The sequence below is a fragment of the Vicugna pacos genome, chromosome 2, assembly GCF_048564905.1.
Source record: "Vicugna pacos chromosome 2, VicPac4, whole genome shotgun sequence".
In the NCBI taxonomy this organism is placed as follows: Eukaryota; Metazoa; Chordata; class Mammalia; order Artiodactyla; family Camelidae; genus Vicugna; species Vicugna pacos.
The window spans coordinates 44466663-44486697 of NC_132988.1; the positions used below are offsets into that span (position 1 = coordinate 44466663).

General features: G+C 40.0%; 1 protein-coding gene and 1 non-coding gene across 7 annotated transcripts in view; one reads left to right on the top strand and one right to left on the bottom strand.

The window, feature by feature from the left end:
* Positions 1-19209, bottom strand: part of SEC24B (SEC24 homolog B, COPII coat complex component) — a 71657-nt gene extending 52448 nt beyond the window's left edge. For 5 of the 6 annotated variants that reach the window (XR_012059611.1, XM_031690810.2, XM_031690802.2 and 2 more), the window contains exons 1-2: positions 19080-19209; positions 6394-7140 (exon numbers count right to left, since the gene is read on the bottom strand). Coding sequence is in view for 5 of the 6 variants with exons in the window: in XM_031690810.2 (XP_031546670.1) it covers positions 6394-7140; positions 19080-19206 (874 nt within the window). In the remaining variant the exon portion in view is untranslated. The remainder of the gene's footprint in view (positions 1-6393; positions 7141-19079) is intronic. The other variant, XM_072938812.1, reaches the window with a different exon arrangement.
* Positions 1794-1900, top strand: LOC140688999 (U6 spliceosomal RNA). The gene has a single exon (XR_012063851.1). It is a non-coding gene; the product is annotated as a U6 spliceosomal RNA (small nuclear RNA).
* Positions 19210-20035: the final 826 nt, after the last annotated feature.

The following is a 20035-nucleotide window of genomic DNA, read 5'->3' on the forward strand; positions in this document are numbered from 1 at the left end:
CAGAAGGAAATACAAAACCTCTCTGGAGAACAATTCTATCACCCTAGGCTTCAAATTATTTCCACAAGGAATTTTTCATGAACAATTCCAAGCACAGAGTCAAAAATAAGTAGTTCAGGCTTGAACAGGGCCCTCTGTTCTCCAGTCTCCAGCCTGATACATGGCATCATCCTTCTCCCATCCTGCCATGGCTTTAGGGTGAAGACAAAACATCTTACCCTAAACACTTGTTAACATGATCATCAAGGCCCTGAACGTTCCTAACTAGGTCTCCAGCCTCCCCCTGGCCCAGGGCTCTCCTCCAGCTTCACTGGCCCTCCTTCAGTCCCTGAACTTCCCGTACTCTCTCCCGTTAAAGTCACTTAATCCCCCTTAGATGTAACAAGACTTTTTCTTTAATAAAATAACTGATACCAAAAAAGTTTATATGATACATATGTGTATATACTTATAAAAGCATAATCAAAGAAATGAAACCCAAGAACTAACCATCCAACTGTGAAAATAAAACATTTCCAATACTGAGGCTCACAGTGTACTCCTTACAAAGGCATTCCCTTGTCTCCCTCCTGAAATGTGTTCCTTACTCCCTTGCTTTTGTTATTAAATAGTTTTCCACACACGAGTATCCCTAAGCATTATTTTTGCTTGTTTTTAACTTTATAACAATAGCATACTGCATGTATTCTTCCATGACTTCCTATGTTACATTTCTGGGATTCATTTATGTTAACGGGTATAGCTCTACTTCATCACCTTCACTACTGTTCAGTATCCACTGGAACGATATAATTTATTTATCCATTCTACTGTAAATGGACTATTGGGTTCTAATTTTCTCTTTTCACATACAGTACTACAGTACTAGATAATTACAAACGTGCTTCTGGTACAGACGTGCAAGTTTCTCTGGGGTGGGGCTCTCAGTGTGTGTGCCACAGCTCACGAGTGTGTGGGGGGTGCAGCGAGGGACGCGGACCCCTCACCCTGGGGCAGCCTGTGGGAAACGAGCTCTTTGGCCCAGGGAGCAGACCAGTCCCCGTAGCTCAGAATTCCCCCAAATGTCACCATTTCCTGTAAGTGCTACACATCTAAAACAGGAAATGATGCTCCAGGGTCTCGGTATTCCAAGTGTCCTCTATGGGCTAGCAACACCCTATGCAGAAACGTGATAAAATCCTTAGGCTAGTGAATCAGAACCTGCACTTTAGCAAGTTCTCAGGTGACTCACACACACAAAATTTGAGAAGGACTTTTCTAAAGCATACAGCAGTGGGAGAGCTGCATTTTAGGGTGTAGTTATCTTCAATTCCACTGATGCCAAATTTCTTTAAAATGCTGAACCAGTAAATCCTCCTACCAACACTGCCCACAACTTTCTTGGTACTCCACATCTTTGCCATCCCTTGGTATAGTCAGTCTTTCAAAGTCTTCCAAAGTTCTATCGTTCTGCCACTAGGCATAAGTAGATACTTCATTCTAGTTTTAATTTGCTTTTCCCTGATTATTAATAAGATTGAGTATGTTTTCAGTTCATCTGTGAAATGCCTTTTCGAGTATTTTTATCTTGGGTTGTTGGTCTTTTCCTTACTGGTTTTATGTGTTATTAGTGTATTCTGGATACAATACTGCAACTACTTTTTTTCCTCCCAGTTCATGGCTTGTCTTTTTGTTTTCTTTATGTTGCCTTTCAATGAAGAAAACTTCTTAATTAGAAATTAGTCAAGTTTATCACGCTTACTCCTTATGGCTATAACTAGCACTGTGTGCGGTGTCCTTAAGAAATCCTTCCCGTGCTCGCTTCGGCAGCATGTATACTAAAATTGGAACGATACAGAGAAGATTAGCATGGCCCCTGTGCAAGGATGACACGCAAATTCATGAAGTGTTCCATACTTTGTGCCCCTCCCCAGGGTCTGCACACCCTTTAGAAGGGGAAAAAAAAATCCTTCCCTTCTCCAAGGTTCTTCCATATTTTCTCCGAAAAGTTTTAAAGGTTTGCCTTTTTGCACTTAAGTATTTATTTCACCTGTAATTTATTTTATGCATGGATAATTCATCCTTCAGACTGCAGCTCACGTATCTGTTATCAGGGAAAACTTCCCTAAGCTCCATGACTAACAGGCCAGATATATCTAGATTACTCTCACCAAGCAGTATAAATCTCTGCTTCATGATACTTAAATAATGAAGCAATTTTACATTCATTTGTGTTTATTTCGATAATGTTTGCTTCCCCAAGTAAACTGCAAACTTCATAAGGATAAGAATCAAGTCTTTCTACTTGCTATTTTATCTCCCAGCACTTAAACACCTGGCTTTCAAATATTTATCAAATTAATGGAGACAAGTTCCACAAGTATTAAGGACCACAAAATCATGCCAGTCAAAAAACAAAAAAAAATTCAACAACACAAAAACTGCCCCCTTCACAAAGAGAATCCAACAGAAGAAATATGGGATATTTAGAGACAGAACCCACAATTCAAAAATAAATCACTTGTCTCTTCATCCATCTATCTATCCATCTATCGGCATTAAGGTAGTTCCCTTGTTAGTTCTTAGTATCTCCTTAGTAACTGTACATACAGTTCTTTTGAAACCAGGGAGATTATGCAAAGTCTTGACTAATAGCACCACTATTCATCCAACTTGTTCAAGCTAGAAAATTAAAGTCAAATTCTATTATTCCTTTTCCTTCATAAACCGTATCAATGAATCCTTAAAATCATCTTTCATCATCTGTCTTCTGTCTAAACGAATCCTAACCTATGTCATCATCCTTCATTTAGATAACTGTAGTAATTCCTTCCTAGCTGGTCTTCCTGACTCCAAGCCCTCCGGCCTATCTACCACACTGTCCACAGAAGAAAATTCTGAAACACAAATCTGATAGTCACTATCATGCTGAAAAACTTCTGATGGCTGCTGCTTACATACAGGACCACGCTGACGTTTTCCCTTCGTCAGTTCCTCTCCTCTCACCTTTCCAACGCTACAGCCCAGCAGAAACTGAGACACCAGGAAAAGAATAACTGATATTGGCAAGTTTTTAAGGAAGTGATCACAAAGATGGACAGCTCATCTTCTGAGCTTGAAGGAGTAAATATAGAAAAATTTACAGGTGGAAGGTACAAAGCTGAGAAAAGATGATAAGGTTCAAGAGTAGCTTTGGAAAAACTGAAGGAGTGTTTAAGTATGAAGGAGTAACACTGCGTTATTCCTATCTCACAACTCCGCAATCTCATCACAAGTTTTCAAAGCTGAAAATAATCTCTTTACTGTAGTATTTGTACCTCCAATGCGGGTTCTTAACTTACTTCTAACCCGTGTTTCTTTCTCCAGATAGTCATCTCCTACAGGGTATTTATTTATTGTTTTCCCTCAGACACATCACCACCCCGAGATGATACATATGTTAACTTATCAGCAATTATATCTTAGTGTCATGTTATGCTGAGGATTTTTATACAAAGATTATATAAACGTTATTATTATTTTTATGAATAGCTTTAAAAATACTGGTTTTATAAAATTATACGTAGTAAAACAGCATTAATCAGATAGTACTACTGCACAACATGCTATCAAGATGTGATCCTTATTAAAACTGTACTCCTCAACTAACTTCATCTCAAACTAAGAGCTTCTGAACCTTGAGAAATGTACCTACAATGACAGTTCAGAAAATTTTTAATGGCCTAACAAAGTGACACCTTTTAAACACTAGCCAAAATTTCAGACTAAGTTAACAACTAAACATAGCATCCAAACATACATACTATGTTTTTAATAAAATAATCTGAAATTCTACTACTAAATTATACTAACGTGCTTTTCTAAAATAAAAAGGCAAATGAGTTAACATTTAAATGTCTCTTTTATTCCACATTTCTGAATATGAACTCACTGCTTAAGAATTTTTACTATACTACCTGAAAATGAAACTAATATAATCAAGTCATAAAAATGCAACAATTTTACCAATTACTCAAAGATTGATTTTCATACAAAACTATGTTTAATACCTAAGATTCTCATTTAAATGTGACAAAATAATTAAAGAGTGCCCAAAACAATCAAACTGCTTGTCTTTCTAGAAAATGAAGATCAATATACCCATGGTTCCCAAACCTTGTACTTAGGGACCCAAGTTGCCCTTGGAACAAATTCAGAGTTCCAAAGGATGTTTTAAATTTTCAAGAGAAACACGGTGACATCTGTCAAAAACCTTATGTACTACTAAGATGCGTGGGGCACCATGAAAAAAAAAAATCAAGAAACATGAACTGAGAAAGTTTAGGAACTTCTGTAATATTTAATTTTAAAGTAGGTTTTTAAAGTAATCTCTTTCTTTTGAGGCATCAGTCATATTAACCTGAGATGTATTTAATTTGTCCACTTTCGAACTACAACTAAAAAGTCATTTATCAATCTAAAGGCAAAAAAGAAAAAAGTGCCACTTTTTAACACAAATTAACTTCTAAAATTATATAATCCTATATCTGCATAAATTCGTTCCATCCAGGGTCCCATTCCCATCTCAGAAATAAGATAGGAATTACCTGCGTTTCTTCTTTTTTTTGTCACGAAAATCACAAAATCCTTAAGTCAGAGGGACCTTAGGAAAAGCTGATCTTTGAAAGGACTGCTGAAAGAAGAGAGAAAGAAAACAGAATCTCTAGGGGACAAAGCCCTGGTTCTGAGAAGGGGAGACAGAGTCAGAAGAAACTGAGCTCCCAGATGGGCTGTTTCTAACATTAATGACCACAGGAAACCCAATTAAGATAGCTTTCTTCATTTGTAAAACAAAAGGACTACAGTATACTTTGGATCTGTTGCTAGGCCTCACTTGAGATCAAGTCAGAAATACAGATTCCTAAGGCTACCCCGGAGGTTCTGTTCTAGCTCAGTAGGTTGGGTTTAAAGGTCACAGTCTGTGCAAGGGAATCTGGTGCACAGCCAGATTTGGGAATCGTGACAGATGCTTCAAGCTGACTTACTCAAGACCCAGGCAATGCCAAACCCCTTCTTTCTTGCCTGCCTCTAACATGGAGGCTACAAAGCTAATTATTCATTTTCCAGCCTTCCCTAAAATTACGGACGGTCCTTTAAAATAGCTATGGCAAATGATACGTAAAATGAAGTCTGTCAATGCCATGAGCCCATCTTCTTTCCTCTCCTTTCTTTCTGCTTTTAACTCTGACTTGATGTCTACAGGTGCAGAAGTTATCTTATTTCTATGAACCAACAAGGGAAGCACAGCAGAGTGGAAAGAGAGAAAAGATTCTGAGGACATATGGAGCCACTGCATTTGCCTAGAACTCTTGTTATGTGAGAAAAATACCACTTTTTTTGTTTAAACCACTATAACCTGCTTGTAGCCCAAAGTGTTTCTAAACAGCATAGCAAAGAAAGAATAGATGATTTCAAATGTACAGTTGAGATCTAATAGTCTAAAGTTCTAATTTTAAATAATCTAATTGTCCAGGGAAGGATACTGTTCTACAAACCCTTGACACATGGCTATCTAGACTCTGATATACACCCAAAGACGTCATTCAGAAAGCGATCACAGCTTTACCAACTCCCATTCTGTGCATACATCTCATTCAGTTCAAGAGCAGATTTTGTTAAGTTCAAGTTCACAAGCTGAATTAAATTGAATATATCCTATGCAAATCCTCACACTAAAAAACTACATACCTTGCATACATAACTTTTAAACAAATAAATTTAACCAGATCTTGGTTTAAGAAGGTCAGAAAAACTAATTACAAGGGTATTTTTCATGTATCTTTCTCTACCTTCCCCATCCTACATCCTAACTTACCAATGTGGGACTGAGAAAACATCCGCTCTAATGTTTAGGAAATGTATCTTCTGTGAAAGTCACTAATAAGGGTTCACTTGGAGAAACCAGTGTGGTATCACAGGCCATTGTCTTTTCCACAATGAATGGGGCTATGGCTGGAACGGTAAGTTCAACCTGCCCCAAGGTTGAACAAGTATAAAAAACAAAGCAGTGACTAACAAAGCGTATCTCCAAATGGACCCTTCCATTTTGCCCTATAACCAACTCACATTAAAGACAACTACTGCAGAGGCACAAAAACATATCAATAAATAAGTATCAACTGAATCCCAATCATGGCAAGGAACCATGCTATACAAGGCAGATGGCTGGGTGACTAACTGTGACTGGGTAAAAGAGAAGGGTTCAGAGAGATGCTGAAAAATCCCATAATGAAAACAGCAAATAAACTGCAAGAGTGAGCTCATTTTCAATTTTTCAATCAGGCAATATTATCTTTAACCTTTATGCAAATAAAAATCAGATTGGAAATGCAGTGATTTTCAACCATGCTTTGGTGAACTTTTCATTCAACTTACCAGTGTTTGTTGGGTTGTTGTTGGCCGCAACCTGGGAGGTGTGGTTTTGGATTAGATTGTCCTGGGTTGATGGAAGGCCTGGAGCTGACCATGAGAAAGTATTGTATCCTGAAAGACTCTGCTGCTGCTGGTACTGTTGTGACGGTGGAGGTGGAAGTGGTGATGGATGGCTGACAGCCGTGTTTTGACCAGAAAGTGAACTCTCTCGAATTGGCCTGACAGTCAGAGCACTCTGTGAGGTAAGCATCTGTTGCCTGTATGGATCACCAGCAGGTAGAGAGGGATATGGAATACTAGGATACGCAGCATTAGAAACAGTTGACAGAGCATAGTGACCACACGTAGAGGGAAGTCCCTGAGAAGCAACAGAGGAATTGACAGAGTACATGGCTGGACTATTGTAATGATTCACAAAAGAGGAGTACGGCTGGGAGGCACTCGTTTGCAAATGTGATGCTGATGACGTGGCACCTTGGAAAGATCCCAGAGCGGATCCCACGACGTGAGGAGCAGGAGGAACCCTGCCATACCTCTGCTGTGCTCCTGGTTGTTGGCCTGCTGTGTTAGGAGTCACCACATTTTGAGTTGGTACCGTGTAGAGACCAGGGTAGTAATCACCAGACTGGCTATCCAACGGCAATGAGGTCATTTTCCCAGGTCCTTGAGAGTAATGTCCTGAGGGAGCAACATAGTTTTGAGGATATAATCCATACCCAGATGGAACCTGCATTTGATTCTGTGCTGGACCTGAAAAAGAAAAGCAAATACTCACAGGCATTAGCAGGAAGGTGACTTCATTTTTAGGCATAGTTCCCATCTAAATATTGCCCTAATTTATTTACTTCTTCATAATCCCAAACTGTTACAAGAGACATATACTACGATAGACTCACTGTGGGAGCTAGCCTCCAAGATGCCCCACAATGATCCCCACCTCCTGGTATCACATCCTTGTGTCTGAATTCACATCTTCCCACAATATACCAGGACTAGACTGTGTGATCAATAGCATAGAGCAGAGGTAATGATATATGATATATCACTTCCAGGATCTGTCCAGTTTCAGGTGCTGGCTCTCTCCTAGATCATTTCACTCATTGTGGAAGAACCAAGCTGCCAAGTTGTGAAAAGCCCTCTGGAGAAACCCATGAGTGAGGAACTGAACTCTCTGACCAACAACCAAAGAGAAACTGAGGCCTGCCGACAAGCCCGTGAGTGAGCTTGGAAGCAGACCCTTCACACCCAGTAGTCCTGAGATAACGAGAGCCCCAGCTGCCAGCCTGACAACAGTCTCGTGAGACCCTAAGCCAGAACCCCCAGCTAGGCTGTTTCATGTCCCTCAGAAACCATGAGATTAAACATTTGTTGTTTTAGGTTGATAAGTTTTGGGATATTTTGTCATGCAGCAACAGGTAACTAATATAACTAGCATGGAAGAAGTTCAAATCTTTCTTGTTGGCTTTTTTTTTTTAACTGTAAAAGTAACATCATACCCACTGTTTAAAAAAAAAATTCAAACAATGAAGAATATAAAGTGAAAAGTACAAGTCCCCTTCACTACTTGGTAGCTGACAACCTACTTCGCAAGTGTAGCCAGTTAATGGTTTCTTGTGTATCCCTTGTACACCTATGTGTATATATGTAATGTACATAGAAGCATATATATTTCATATTACAGTTTAGCAACTTGCTTTTTTTTTTACCTAATATATCCTGGATATCCTTCTGTGTTAGTTACATAAATCTTCATTATTTTCCTAAAAAATCTATATAGCATTTCATTGTAGAGACATTATTTACCAAATTTCCATTGATGAGTACTTATTCCAGGGAGTGAACTAATTTATAAGATCAACTTCTGTGATGAATCTGCAGGGTAAGTTCCTAGATGTGAAACTGGATGTTCAAAGGGTTTGTGCTTTTAAAATTGACCATTATTGCCAAATATCTCTCCAGAAAGGCCTATCAATTTATCCTGACCATCAGTAATGCTTAAGAATGCCTCATCTTCCCAACACTGAGTACCATTTTAATCTTTGCCAATCTAATAAGTGAGAAACATTTTAGTTAGTAGTACTTAACTCTTAACTCTTTTGGGTGTCTTTCTCTGTTACTTGCCCTTTTCCACAGGATTGTACTTTCCTTAGTAATTTATAAATGTTCTTGTATGTTAAGAAATTTAACCATACGTTATTATTATGTGCTGTCTGTATTTTCCTTCAGGTTACTGTTTGTCTTTTGACTTTGTTTATGCTGTCTTTTGCTATAGTTCCTCAATTACTATGTAGTAAAATCCGTCATGCTTGATGAATTTTCATACTTGGTAGAGCCTTCCTCATACCAATATTAGAAAACAATATACCCACGTCTTTTCCTAGTGCCTTTAATACTTCCATTTTTATGTATTTACATCTTTGATCACTACAGAATGTACTTTTATCAATATAATTAAAGTTAACAATACTAATTTCATTAATAGTCTAAATATTATTAAACCTATTCCAGTGTGTGCCACTCACTGTTCTAAATGCTTTACATATATGCACTCCTTGAATCCTCCTCACAGCCTCATGAAGCAAACAGGATCATTATAACCCCTATATAAATAAGATAAGTGAAGCACAAAAGTTAAGTCATTTAACACAGTCACATACTTAGGATGTAACAAGGCTCGGATCTGATTCAAATAACCTGGCTCAAGTCCGTGCTTTTAAACAATGATCTGCTGGCCCTCACTACACTAAAATCCCACTAGCTTTCTTTAGCCCAGAAGATGGTCAATTGTCCCAAACACTGGAGCTCTAGTCTTAGTTCCAAGGGCAGACTTTAATTACCCTAGAATCTAATTTTCCTATCTTGTGGAAGGAAATAGATATCTGTGCTACACAGGAAATGAAAGGATAACAACAACAACAACAAAATTCACGAGCTGTTTTAAGTTCTCTGACACAAAGAAAGTACCACTGTATTCTGTGCCATAATAATGTATAGAAACAGAAAAATAGAAAAATATGTGTTTATAGAAGATATGTGAATAATTTCCTTGGTCTGTTTTCACCTCTAACTAAATAATGCAATGGAATCCTAATCTTTGGTCATTTAAATACATAGCCCACGGTAGACACAGACAATACATACAATCAAGCTGTGAAGAAAAAATAATATTCATACGTCTGTAATTCCAAGAGGTATACAGAGAGCCTAAACTTGGATAACACTGTTTTCCTAAGTATATAGTTTACTTTTCTTACAGGATATTTTACATGATCATAGTTCACCTATAATAATATATTTACTTAAAAGGAAATAAGTCCACAGGAATCTTTCATTTAAATGCCAAAAAGAAAAAAAAGTAAATTGAATGTTCTCCTCCCTCTCTGAATTACATGTATTTTTTAAACACAGATTTACTACTCATCATTACAGTCTCAGAAAATCCAACACTGGTACAAATTTATCAGTCAAGAGAAGAGTCAAGTCAGAGTTAGACAAATGTGTTTAAATATCTACCACTTCATGATTGATTTGGCTCATCCATGCTACATGATCTGGAAAAAGGAAAATAATCATCATCATGTCCAAGCTACACAAATGCCATTTTTCTAACAATAACAGGGATGTTGTATCTGCTGAAATTTATCGGAAGCCAATTACCCATCAAAAAAAGCCTATTTACTTTTCAATCCATCAAGGAAAGGAAGGTACTTACTTTGGGGGTGGGGGGATGAAAAGGCAGGAATAGCTAATTATACATCAATGCTTACCATTCCTCACCTTGTATCAAGATCTAAATATTCAAAAAAAATCTGAAAATAATCAAGATAATAAGTGAATCAAGACTCATCTGAAAGCAAAATTTTAAAAAATATTTTAAAACAATTTTTTAAATCCTGCACTTAAAAAGAAAAACAAACATCAGGATCATTTTAAATTGAAAGAAAATGATAACTAAGACAAGAAAATATTTTTAAATATTGTCTTACTGTGACCAAAAGGCATGCATTTTCTTTTCTTCAACTTTAAAACATATTAGATAACTCTTAATTTTCTCTTAAGGTATACTAATATTAAAGTTTTATTTCTTCTGCATTTATTAAAAACTGAGCTTGGCAAATATTACAAACAAATAATTTATAACACCTGTACTTTTAAAAAACAAAACATGCTCTGTAAATTTGGGGGAATTTCATTAGTGCTAGGCATTTTCATTTCCTAATATTTCCTATAACTGCCTCAGCAACTTTGGCAGTTTTAAAACATGGCCCCCAAATTCTTTGATCCTCTGCTGGTTAAAGGGTTGGGGAGGCTCTATCTACTCCCCTTGAATTTTAGCAAGCTTAGAACAGCTTCTACTAGTAAAGAATGGCAGAGGCAAAGCTGTGTGACTTCCCAGGTTTGGTTATAGACCATTGCAAAAATGTGATTTGAAAATATTTTCTTTTCATCTGTGACTGTGGGATTAAAGGACAAGCCACAGACTAGAAGAAAATACTTGCAAATCACACGCCCAATAAAGGACTTGTTTCTAGAGTATATTAAGAACTCTTAAAACTCAACAGCAAGAAAACAGACAACCCAATCAATGTTAATTTCCTAGTTTTGATAAAGCAACCATAGTTTTATAAGACGTTAAAACATGAAAGGAAGACATAAAACTTAAGAGGAAGCTAAGTGAAGGGTACTGCATTTTCTGTACTTTGTATCCCTTCTGCAAATCTAAAATTATTGCAAAATAAGAAGTTTTTAAAACATCATTGAAATAAGTGCTGGAAATGGCCTACTAAATTGATTGTGTGACAAAATTTTTTACACAAATGACTACACCAAACACAGCTACCAGAGTGATTTTCCTAAAAAGCAAATCTGATTGTTACTTCCTTGTTTAAACCTTTCTAACATCAAGGGAAAGCTTGTTTAAAGCTTGTTGCCATCAGGGAAAAATTCAAATTCTTTAACATGGTCTGTCAGACAGTGGAAGATGGAGTAATCCCTCCCTCACCCCATATGTCCATGTCCTAATCCCTGAAACCTGTTAATATGTTAGGTTACATGGCAAAGGGGAGTTAAGGTCATGCACAGTACTAAAATTGTTAAGCAGCTGACCTTAGAAGAGGGAGCACTTCCTTGGTTATCCAGGTAAGCTCAATGTAATCATGAGTCCTTAGAAGTGGAAGGAGGAGGCAGAAGAGAGTGAGAGGGAGATGTGACCCAGAAGACTCCTCTGAAATACAATGTTGCTGTCTTTGAAGATGGAAAGAGTGGGCCATGAGCCAAGAGAGGTGGGCAGCCTCTAAGCCTTTAGAAGCTAGAGTAAATAATCATCAAACATTTCTGTATCAAGCATTTACCTCATCACAATTACCAACAAGGACTATGTGATATTTAAACAGAAAGAATATAAACCTTCAATAGCTTCCACTATGAAATTTATACCCTACTGCCAGAATATACAAGTCTGAAGTTTCTTTCACCTTGTCATTCCACTCTTTTTACTCTAGTAGTTCAAGTATAAAAACAGCATTCGAAACAAAAGGAATGTAAAAATCTACTGTATTTCATTATATCTAAAGTGTTTTGACACTGCCACCTTTTTTTTCCTATCTTACCAGATGTATTAGTTTCCTACTGCAAGTGTAACAAATTATCACAAACTTAGTGGCTTAAATTTACACAAATTTATTCTTTTACAGTTCTGGAAATCAGAAGTCCAAAATTAGTTTCACTGGGCTAATGTCAAAATGTCATGGGCAAAGCTGGTTCCTTCAGAGGCTCTCAGGAGAGAATCCAACTCCTTGCCTTTTTCAGCTGCGAGTGGTCACCTGCATTCCTTGGCTAACAGCCCCCTCCTTCACCTTCAAAGCACATCATCTAACCTTTGCTCCTACAGTCACATTACTTTCTCTGCAGGCTGACTCCTCCAGCTGCTAATGAGGAAGGTTGTAATTGTATCAGGCCGACCCAGATCCAGGATAATCTCCCCAGCTCTTAATCACAGCTGTAAAGGTTTCAGAGATTAAGACAGGTGACATATTTGGGAGAGGGGACATTATTCAGTCTACCACATCAGGTGTCAATGGCAGATTTTCACACAACAATATTATGACTTCCTCTTCAGTAAAACCAATTTTAAAATTCCACCAATTCTAAGTTGCATCCCAATTTCAGAGGTAAAAATGTGAAAAAAAAAAAAGTGTCTTAGAATCAACGAGGAATTTAATCATTGCATCCACCGAATAGCCGAAAAGTGTCTAATGAAAAAGCATCAACAAATGAATCACTGAAAAACAGAAAAATTCAGGTTTTATACAACGTCTGAAAGAGCTGTACATTTTTAACTTCAAGTAAGGTATGTCTGTATAAAAGAGGGAAATACATTATTCTGACACTCAATGTCACAATCTGCTCTGAGAAGTAAACAAAAGATTTTTTAAAAAATAGTCTATAGACCTTTTCAGTGCAGCCTGACTGATACTAGCATATACAAGATAGATACAGCCTCTGAATTTCTATAAGCATCTACACCCTCCTTGGCCAGAGTAAATTATCACAACTTGTACCCAAAGAATACATCTGCTCAGTGACACAATCTCCTTCCAGAGATTAGATCCCACCAAAGGAAAATTGATTCTATTCCTGCTTTAAGCAAACCTGAATAAAAATCAAAACTTACAAAGCAAGTAGTTACATCTAGTCACTGTACAAATTTGCAGACACACATTACTATATATAAAATAGATAAACAAAAGGTAATACTGTACAGCACAGGGAACTATATTCAAGATCTTGTAGTAACCTATAATGAAAGAATATGAAAACGAATATATGTATGTATATGTATGAATGAAACATTATGCTGTACACCAGAAACTGACACAACATTGTAAACTGACTATACTACAAATTAAAAAAAGTTTTCATTATCTTCAAAAGAACATCAAGGTCAGCAAAGTACAAGCTCCTCTATCCTAGGGAGATACTATTCATACTAATATAGAAACAGAATCAGATCTAAGAATGTAATTCATTCATTACTAACTACCAAAAAGTAGGTCAATACTCAGGCAGTATGCACTTTTTAACAATCATTCTTATTAAAACATTAAAATACTCCTGAACCAGTTAGTAAACAGTCACAGCCCCGACCCTGCTTCCCTGTGACACCCCACCATGCTGGCCCCTTGCCCCAGACCTCTTCATGATCCAGCAACTAAAGGACTAATGCCTGGCACATTACAGTCTGACAAAATCCTGCTCTAATGTCAAGGTTGGTATCCATTCAGTGGTCAGTACACATAGTACTGATTACCAAATATTCTGAATATACAACCCCTACCAATAAAGCATCAATAGCATTGCTAAAATACACGTTTTAGTGAGCATAAAATGTACACACACACCCCTAAAAAAATCTGCAACTAGAAACCCGAGTGAATTAAAAAATGGGGAGTTCCAATCATCTGGATAGCCTGGATTATTCTTCCTAATGGAGGGCTAATAGCTACAAAGGTAATTGTTCAGTCACTGTTGGCAGACACAGCCTGTGCAACCATTTAGATGAAATCTCACTGCATTAAGCACAGATTATTCCGGCCACTACATCAGTCATTCTCTCTGGATGCCACGATAATGTGTGCTAAGAGTGAAAGAACAAAAGGAAAACCAGTGTTGGTTGAAAACCTACTACATGCCATGTACTCTGCCTTTCTATATATAACCTTATATAATTCTCCCAACAATCCTGTAAAGTATCAGTACGGTCATTTCACAAACAAACAGGGACATGAAAGGTCACTAATTCATACAGGTTCACATAGCTGGGAAGTAGTGAAGAAGTCAGGCATCACAGGTTCCAAAGCCCATTTCACAATACCTGTTTCTCAGAAATACTAGGAAAAACAAGCGAGTTAGGACTTGGCCACTGGCTAGGCAAGGCGTTTTACTACTCCCTCTCACCTCCTTACTTCATCCTCCTTTCCCTCAGTTCCTCTTACAGGCAACTTTTGGCACACGATTTTAGAAAACATAAAACCCCTCTTCCCACAACCCAGCTAGCAGAGGTAGTGGCCTATCAGAAGAAACCTTCCAAGGCAGATTCGTGGGAGGGAGGGCTGGACAGTGTAAGAAAATAATAAAAAGACTAAAATAGGGATTGAGCCTTAAATACAAGAAAGGAGTAGGCAGATCTGGCCATACACAGATCCTTTCTGTGGCCAGTCTTCAAAAGCAACAACAAACATGAAGCCAAGTTCACTTACTCCGTTGAATGCCTACTGTACACTGCCACTGGGGACATGATGAGGAACACTCACATGGTCTGTCCAACAGAAGAACGGACATCCTGCTGTTCTGAGGGAAACGAGATGAAGGGGACTCTCATTTGCTAAGCATCTCATTTAGCTAAACACCAGGTACTTTGAAAACAGCACCTCATTTAATGTAATCCCCTCAACAACTCTATGAGGAAGGTATTATTATCCCCTGAAGCTCAGAGATGTTAAGTAATTTTCTCCACAAAACCCTGGGCTGTAACAGAGCCTGCAACCTTTTCACTAGCTCACACCTTCTGACAATTCTGAGCATGCTTAGCCTACTGGAAACAATAGTGGCTTCCCCAGGGCTGAATATAATGATCTGCTCTAACACGCAGTGCTGACTTCGAAGATGCTCTCATTTCTAGGAAAGTCCATTGAAGACTGGCTCAAAATCTGTTCTATTTCAACGTGGTTAGCACCTAATATTTCAGGGCTTACAGATTAATCAGAAAGATGGAAGTTAGCTGAAATACTAAGATCAGTGGCAATGAATGTGGTTTACAAAAATTATTACAGAAAAAATCTCAGAAAACTGAGAGGGAGGGAGGTGGGTAGAGGTGAAAAGACACAAGTAACTGAAGCAATACATAGGGCAACAAAAAATAAAAATTGAGTCCAGATAAAAGATACTTGTTTATATAAGGAGGGAATATTTTTAAAAAAATTCTTGAGATATCTACTAATCAGCTTAGAAGGATATTATGTATGCAGAAAGTTATATTATACCATGGCAGTATCTTCATGAGAGGACCTGATGCTTCTGGTTAGCTATAAAGGAAGACTAGAAACTTGAGACACAGACACTGCTCCGATCAAAAGGAACTTACTTCAGACACTCCAGGGAGATTAATATCATTTTAAATTTTGCATGTGCTCTCAAAGTTGAAGGGTTTCCTGTAACCCACCAGATAGTATCGCTGACTGAATGGTGTGTTTATTTGTAGCTTCCATAATGAATTCTAATAATTCCTATTACTATCTTGTCTTTCCTACATTGACAATTAAAAGGATAAAACTGTTGGTAGCATCATTCTTGGAAAAGGCATATGGAAGGAAGAAAACACATTTCCATTTGAAAATGAGCACCATTTACTTCCTAAAAGTAGAATTAAAAAGCAATCTGTAATTGGTAAATCTGGGTCTCCCTACCAAACAAACTTTTAAAAGACCCTTTTCAATTTTACCAGTTGGGAGAAATTATGGGGTTATGCCATCATTATCAGGATATCATTTCACTCAGTCTTTCTTTGAGGACTTAGCTTTAGAAGGACTCTCAAAAGGCAGAATAAAAGTTGGAAAATATTCAACAAATACTTCATGTAGAAATACAAATAATTCTGAACCACCTATATGTTGCTCAGTGAATAACTGAAATGTAGAAATAGAATTCCAAGGAAGGACGTTTAAGAGATATATTTCACAGACTCAAAGAGTAAAACTGTATCTTCAAATAAATGGGGGAAAGCCTGTTAACATTTAAACATAGAAAACAAGGGAAAATGATAATGAAGTCTCCGTTTCTGCCTCCCTATCCTTTCCGATGTCAAAGTGTCTAATAAGAGACTTGCTGGGGTCTGTTAACTGAAAGAGACCTGGACTTGAAACTAGGAAGACTGAATCAGACTTCATTTAACAAGTGTTTAATGAGGCTACAACTTGTTCCAAGCCCTGAATATACAGCAATGAACAGGAGACAGGCTGCTACCCACAAGGAGCTTATACAGGCATTGGTGAAAAACACCCACCTACACCTTTCTGGATCTTAAGTTTATCTATTAAATTACAGAAGTGAAGTAGGTGCTTTACAGATTGCATTCCGAACAGAAGCGCCTGGACCTCCACCTCTCTTTTAAACACAACCGCTCTGCTTTTTTTTTCTGATTGGTATGTCAGGGCTCTGTACAGTTTCCTGTGGGAAAACAAATCTGTTTTTAAAAATGTCTGATAACCACTGAAGTAAGTGACCTCTGGATACCATTCCAGTTTTACAATTCTGTCTTCTCTGATGTTTCATACTCATACTTCTGATCTGTTTCTCTTTTACCATGTCTGGAATTCCACGGAGATATATTAAAAAGCAAACTAATTCACGGAGGGCTAAAGAATCAATCACAAACCCAAATGACCGCTTAATCATTATCTATGGATGACAAACACTAGGAGTAAAAATCACTTTTTTCTAAGATTAAAACAAAAACAGATTTGACCTTGTTGTTTATCTACTTAAACTACTTATTCCCACAAAAACAAAAAAAAATTAACCCTAAGCCTTTATCTTAATTTCCAAATTCCTTAGCACTTAAGGTCTTTCTGCAATCTGGCCCTTTTTAAGTATTCTCTTCAGTTTCTATGCCTAGGATTTTCCCTCCCACCCAGCACTCTTTTTGCCTCTTAGTTTCTAAATTTTTAGACTTTTGTCATGGCCTCAAGACAGCCCTGCCCTCCTCCTACCCGTCACATCCCTCAAGGTCAAAGCCAGCTCCAATGCCATCAAAATACAGGTCAATTTAGGAGAAAGGCAGGGATTCTATCTTATCTACTAGGCTAATCTTAAGTCCTCAACTGGAAAGCATGCAACAAATGCTGAAAAAAATTAATTATGTCAAAGAAAAGTGGTGATTATAAATAGTAGAAATCAAGCATCATCTATATTTGGCTTCTAAGTATATTAACTAATTTGTTTTTACAGATTTAATATCCTGATATCCTGGCATTCCCTGAGCATTCACAAAATTTCTAAGGCTTAGGAAAGTATTTGCCACTTTGAAAACTGTTCACTAAGACACTAATACATATCCAGAAAATCAAGACAAGATACAATCCTTGGATCACTGTTAAACATGGGTTTATTCTAAAAGATTTGGGATCTCTTCCTAAATTATCATGTTGTAGTCCCTCCACATACAAAGCTCTTCCAAAGCAAAACAAAATCAAGAATGTATACTAACATTATGAGAACAAAAACTGTTCACAAATAATATCATCATGTATGTTCAGGACAGAAGTACAAAACCTGTTACACTGTTCACATTCAAAATGTTCACATTCACAATGTTTGAATGTTCACATTCAAAACCCATACAGTAAACAAGGACTTCTGGAAATAAAGCACTTGATACTGACAAGCATGGCTGATCCAAAGGATATTAAGGCTAAGCCATCAATTTTGACTTGCAAAAAAAATTCAACTTCTGGTTCTCAGGATAAACGATAAACTGCATGTTTGAAAAGCAGCAGTTATAAAAAGTAGATGTTGGCTGAACTGATTTATCAAGTCCAGTAGATTTTCATTAACAATCTGGATAAAACAGGTCTGTTCAACAATCATTGCAAGAGTATCAGCGGACTTGGTTCTCTTACCAACACAGGACAGGCATTTTCTTCTAAAGTATTCAACTACTTTTGAGAGTTCTCATCTGAAACATTATCGTCTGCAGAGGCCCCCTCTCCCCTGGCCCCACGCACGAACATTCCAAATCTCAAGATTAGGGAACGGGTATCCTAGAGCCGATCGTTTTTCAGCTGAAACCCTGCACACCGAAAGCCTACGACCTTAGGACGAAAGCGGCTTTCACGTTGCATTGGCTGCTGCCTGTATGAAGGCCTTGCCTCAAATAGGGCCAACTCTGGCACGTTTCTGTGTTTCTGAAAGTGAAGCTGGGGGTGTTGGTGGGAGGATGAAATCACCCAGATCTAAAAGTATTCGTTTAAACCCGCTTGACACCTGCTCCCTTTCGAACACAAGCAAACTCCAAACGCTGGAGCAGCAGCCGCAGCGGCAATGACAGATCTTGAGGCCAAACTGGGTCAGGGTTACAGTTACACTTATGTTGCATATTTACACCCTTTTGTCTACAAACTTGAGCGCTAACTTAAGTTCCCTTCCAGGCAGCGTGCTCGCTGGGCCTCAGAAATCAGAGCAATCTTTCCCGAGACGGGAAGGGCACGATCTACACAGCTCCATGGCTACACCAGCCTTCCCTGGACCACGCACTCTGCGGCCTCGGCTTTTTGCCGGGTGTCTCGGCTGAGGGGTCGCTCTTCGGAGCAAGTCGCCCGCGCCCAGGCTGGATAACAGGGATTTCAGTGGTATGTGGGCTCCCCCTTTTCTACGGCCCCTACTCGCTCCGGCGGCTTCGGGCCCAGGGTCACGCTACCTACACAGCCCTGCTCCCTATTCCCCAGGTCGGCCCCCGTGCCGGGGCGCCCCTCGCCCCAGCACCGCCCCTCCGCCCGGCCCCCGCCACGTGCCCCTCCGCCCCAAGCCCGGCAGCCCCCACTCCCACCGCCCTGCCTCCCGCCCCGCCCGATCCGGCCGCGCAGGCTGCCCCGCCGGCACTAGGCCCCGCGCTCCGCCCCGGCCGTCCGCCTCACCGTTCTGCTGGTGCGGCCCGGGGCCCGGGCCTGCGGGCGCGGCGGCTCCCGAGGCGGCGGCTCCGCCAAGCTTGGGCGGGATCCGGGCGCTGGCGGCCGGATGAGGAGACCCGGCAGGGGCCGACATGACGGCGCTGCTGGAGGCGGCGGCGGCGGCGGCGGCTCCGGCTTCGCTTCTGGGAGGTGGGCGGAGGGAAGGGAAGGCGGGGCTGGAGAGGCGAGAGGAAGAGGAAGGAACGCGCCTGGCGTCACCGAGGGAGTCACCCAGGACGCGGTTGTGGTGCCCGCGCTCCACCCCGGAGCCCAGCTCGGCCGCTGCGGGCGCCGGGACTCCGGCTCCCTCCGCCCGGCCCGCCTCTGCCGCGCGCCCCGAGCCCCGAGCCGCGGAACTCCCACCCCGCGTCGTTCCCCGCACGCGCGGCTTCGCGCGCCGCAACGCCCCCTGCAGGCGGAGCCCGGCGCGCCTTGGCCGGAGGCGGGGCCCGGGGCGGCGGCCTCCCTGCCAGCCCCGCGAACTCCGGCCCGGGGCGGAGCTGCTGTCGCCTTGTGGCGAGAGGGATGGATCTGGTTAGAGGGGCGCTGGGCCCGCTCCCACGCGGGGCGGAGGCAGCTGTGCCCGGCAGGCCGGGGCCGGCAGTGCTGGGAGGTGGATTCGAGAGCTGCAGGGTGACATCCGGCGCCCCGGGCAACGCCAGGCCGGACTATGACCCCACCCACCCTTCCTCCGAAGAGGAACCCTGGGTTTGGCTTTGTTTTTTTTAATCCTGAGATTTTTTTTTCCCCCTTAATATTGAATTCCAAAGGAAAAAGGCATTCAAGCTCCCTGTCTCCTGTCCCCTGTCCGTAGAGAATTATAATCCTGGCAAAGAAAGAGGAAACATTTCTCAGAGATAAACACAGAATCTCAATAAGAATTGAGAACTTCTCCCATTGTCTAAATCTAGGGGAAGAGAAGG